This window comes from Sinocyclocheilus anshuiensis, unplaced genomic scaffold, assembly GCF_001515605.1.
Source record: "Sinocyclocheilus anshuiensis isolate Anshui unplaced genomic scaffold, SAMN03320099.WGS_v1.1 scaffold939, whole genome shotgun sequence".
Taxonomy (NCBI): domain Eukaryota; kingdom Metazoa; phylum Chordata; class Actinopteri; order Cypriniformes; family Cyprinidae; genus Sinocyclocheilus; species Sinocyclocheilus anshuiensis.
Window position 1 is genome coordinate 643,539 of NW_015544227.1, and position 4,612 is coordinate 648,150.

General features: G+C 35.3%; 1 protein-coding gene across 1 annotated transcript in view; it reads right to left on the reverse strand.

Annotated features, from left to right (window-relative positions):
- LOC107697382 (olfactory receptor 1468-like) overlaps nt 1-2,372 on the reverse strand; it is a 3,063-nt gene extending 691 nt beyond the window's left edge. Inside the window, exons 1-2 of the mRNA XM_016498157.1 lie at nt 1,747-2,372; nt 1,129-1,448 (exon numbers count right to left, since the gene is read on the reverse strand). Coding sequence (XP_016353643.1) covers nt 1,129-1,448; nt 1,747-2,372 — 946 coding nt within the window. The remainder of the gene's footprint in view (nt 1-1,128; nt 1,449-1,746) is intronic.
- Between the last annotated feature and the right edge of the window lie 2,240 nt (nt 2,373-4,612).

Sequence of the window (4,612 nt, forward strand, 5' to 3'; positions counted from 1 at the left end):
AAACCTGGGCTTCCATACCACCTCAGCAGTGCCACAAACTGATCACCTCCATGCCACGCCGAATTGAGGCAGTAATTAAAGCAAAAGGAGCCCCTACCAAGTATTGAGTACATGTACAGTAAATGAACATACTTTCCAGAAGGCCAACAATTCACTAAAAATGTATTTTTTATTGGTTTTATGAAATATTCTAATTTGTTGAGATAGTGAATTGGTGGGTTTTTGTTAAATGTGAGCCAAAATCATCACAATTAAAAGAACCAAAGACTTAAACTACTTCAGTCTGTGCGCACTGAATTTATTTAATACACGAGTTTCACAATTTGAGTTGAATTACTGAAATAAATGAACTTTTCCACGACATTCTAATTTATTGAAATGCACCTGTATATCCAAAATAATCTATATTGAATCGAATCGAATCGAATCGCAAGCTTGTGAATGAGGATTTAATCGTGAAATTTGTGTCAAAACCCAGCCCTAGTAATTACATCTAAAGTAATGCAGCTTCTTTGCCACCTCTGTAGGGCAAAGATGGCTTTGATTGGTACTAATTTAATTGGTAACAGCCTAGAGTGTCATATTACTTTAAACTAATTTACTAAAACAATTTAATTGACTAAATTTAAGAATTTAACATTTATTTATTATTGTTATTTATTTATTTATTGCAAATTGGCATCTCAAATGAGTTCACCTTCTTCATCAAATCATGACGTTCAATTCACATTTCAATAAAGTCAATCACTGAAACAACAGTACCACTTTGAGGAACAAATATGTATTTATTCACACGTTTAACATGCCAGTGGGATAATGACACATGATAGCCTATTTGTATAAATTGTGTAAACACACCAAGTCAAAATATTCTGTTAAATAAGTATTTGTTAAATGTTCTAAAGTGGCAATAAAACTAATAATATACTTACAACACAGAATAGCTTCTGTGTTGTAAGTATATTATTAGTTTTCAAGAGTTTCAAACTAATAATGAAACTAGAGTTTCATTCAAACAGATGATAAATGTCAGCTAACATTATATTGAAAAGTGCAGACTCCTTTTAAATAATTTTTTATTTCTCCCACTGCATTTCACATTTCTTGTCATAGTAGCATGCACCCTACTGCGTTTGTACAGTTCTTTTATGGACTGCATGACCTCCTCTGACTTTAGAGTGTATATGATGGGATTCAGCATAGGTGGTATTGTCTGTGTCAGGGAATTGTTAATTATCCGGGCGTTTGGATGGAAAAATGTTGTTAAGGCTGCAATATTATTGCTTAAAATTGGGAGATAAAAAATTGCCACCAATATGAGATGTGAGGTGCAGCTTTTCATGGCCTTGATCCGGTCAGCACCATGAGCAATCTTAAGCAGAGTAAGAGCAATGTAGAAATATGAAATAAAGATCAGTATTGGAGGTATGCAAATCAGAAGACCAAAGATAAGTTTTCCCATCATAATATTGTAACGGCCCTGTGGACTGTTTGTTGTGGTTTCTTCCCTTTGTGTTGGTTTAGCCCGTCTAATCATTAGTTAATCACCGTCATTGTGCTCACCTGTCTGCCTCTAATTATTCACCCCATATTAGTTCCTGTCTGTCTGAGCATTGGTGTCGGTTATTGTTAATGTTAATGTTACCCCGAGTGTGTGTCTCACCTACCTGAACCTGCCTTGTTGTGTCTACAATAAATGTCATTATTGGAATCCTTGTCGTCCTCGTCGTCCTGCCTGCCTCCACACACCCGTTTCCGTGACAAATATGCACAAAATTATCATTACAGGCTAGTCTATATATAGGGGCAAAATCACAGTAATAAGTATCAATTACATTAGATCTACAAAAAGAGAGTCTATTGACCAAATTTACATGTACAGAAAAAAAGGTCACAGAAACAATCCATATCACCCCTATGATCAGAAACATGGCTGGTTTGGTTACAATGGCATGATAGCATAGCGGAAAACAAATAGCAACCAATCTGTCATAAGCCAAAACAAGTAGTGTCAAAGACTGCAGATTCATGAAATGAAATACAAAAAACATATTTGCCAAACATGCTTCATATGAAATGTCCTGGTGCTCGAATAAAAATATGTCTATGAGTTTTGGAATCAAAGCTGAGCTTCCACACAGATCAGAAAGCGCCAGATGGAAAACAGCAATGTATTTGGCTGTGTGAAGTCTGCGGGCCAAATAAATGATACACATGATAAATGAATTCCCTAAAACAGTCACAACATACACTAAAGACAAGAACACATAGTAGTATTTTGCAAGTGGAATATTAACAAAGCCTTTGATGAAAAATGTTGCAGGATGAACAAAGGACACGTTTGCAGAGGAGTTTGACTGCATGGAGCTCATGATACCTGTTGGCTTTTTGTATCACCTGTGATGAAGAACTGTTATTGAAATGCACTCAGTAACTGAGAACATTCAAATATTGATTTCATTTCCAGTCACAGCGAATGTCCTGCTCTAATATGATAGATTCTAAAATAATAATGCAACCATTGACTCACTACAGTAAAATCATTAGATAGAAACAGCAGAAACACATGGTTTATACTCTACCTTCTCCAATACTGCCACACAGTCATTATTCTATCAGCTATCAGACATATTTATATTGAATCATTCTCCTGCACTTGGGACTTAGGTTCATGGATCAGCCCTTCTTCCTCCAGACTTCAGGGAAAAAAATGGTAGGAGTAATCTTTACAAACTATGATTGAGAAAAAAAAAAACAAGATAACAAAAACATTTCTCTTAAAGCTTTTTAAAGTTGATATAATGTATTGACCCATGATTTGCAAAGTAAAGAAATATACAGGGATTTTCATAGTCCTATTACTAAAAAGAAATTGTGGCATAAATATTTTTGATTTGTTATCTTCCATTTATCCCATCTTTTGAACAAACAGGCTTGTCTTCTTTTTATCTTTTTTCTTTTTCTTTTCCCATTATACCTCTCAGAGATGAACTGGAAGGTTCCACCCTTTTCTGTCTACAGACAACTGTCAAAAGTTACAAAATCAATAATACTATTGTATTGATAATACCTAGAATATCAAAATCAACTGCTGGAGGCAGATCCTTTTCCTATTTAGCGCCCAAACTCTGGAATAACCTACCTAACATTGTTCGGGAGGCAGACACACTCTTGCAGTTTAATTCTAGATTAAAGACCCATCTCTTTAACCTGGCTTACACATAACACACTAATACGCTTCTAATATTCAAATCCGTTAAAGGATTTTTAGGCTGCATTAATTAGGTCAACCAGAACCGGGAACACTTCTCATAACACCCGATGTACTCGCTACATCGTTAGAAGAATGGCATCTACGCTAATATTAGTCTGTTTCTCTCTTATTCCGAGGTCACCATAGCCACCAGATCCAGTCTGTATCCAGATCAGATGGTCACTGCAGTCACCCGGATCCAGTACGTATTCAGGCCAGATGGTGGATCAGCACCTAGAAAGGACCTCTACGAAATGAAACACAAAAAACATATTTGCCAAACATGCTTCATATAAAATTTCCTGGTGCTCAAATAAAAACACATCTATGAGTTTTGGAATCAAAGCCGAGCTTCCACACAGATCAGAAAAGGCCAGATGAAAAACAGCAATGTATTTTGCTGTGTGAAGTCTGCGGGCCAAATAAATGATACACATGATAAATGAATTCCCTAAAATAGTCACAACATACACTAAAGACAAGAACACATAGTAGTATTTTGCAAGTGGAATATTAACAAAGCCTTTGATGAAAAATGTTGCAGGATGAACAAAGGACACGTTTGCAGAGGAGTTTGACTGCATGGAGCTCATGATACCTGTTGGCTTTTTGTATCACCTGTGATGAAGAACTGTTATTGAAATGCACTCAGTAACTGAGAACATTCAAATATTGATTTCATTTCCAGTCACAGCGAATGTCCTGCTCTAATATGATAGATTCTAAAATAATAATGCAACCATTGACTCACTACAGTAAAATCATTAGATAGAAACAGCAGAAACACATGGTTTATACTCTACCTTCTCCAATACTGCCACACAGTCATTATTCTATCAGCTATCAGACATATTTATATTGAATCATTCTCCTGCACTTGGGACTTAGGTTCATGGATCAGCCCTTCTTCCTCCAGACTTCAGGGAAAAAAATGGTAGGAGTAATCTTTACAAACTATGATTGAGAAAAAAAAAAACAAGATAACAAAAACATTTCTCTTAAAGCTTTTTAAAGTTGATATAATGTATTGACCCATGATTTGCAAAGTAAAGAAATATACAGGGATTTTCATAGTCCTATTACTAAAAAGAAATTGTGGCATAAATATTTTTGATTTGTTATCTTCCATTTATCCCATCTTTTGAACAAACAGGCTTGTCTTCTTTTTATCTTTTTTCTTTTTCTTTTCCCATTATACCTCTCAGAGATGAACTGGAAGGTTCCACCCTTTTCTGTCTACAGACAACTGTCAAAAGTTACAAAATCAATAATACTATTGTATTGATAATACCTAGAATATCAAAATCAACTGCTGGAGGCAGATCCTTTTCCTATTTAGCGCCCAAACTCTGGAATAAC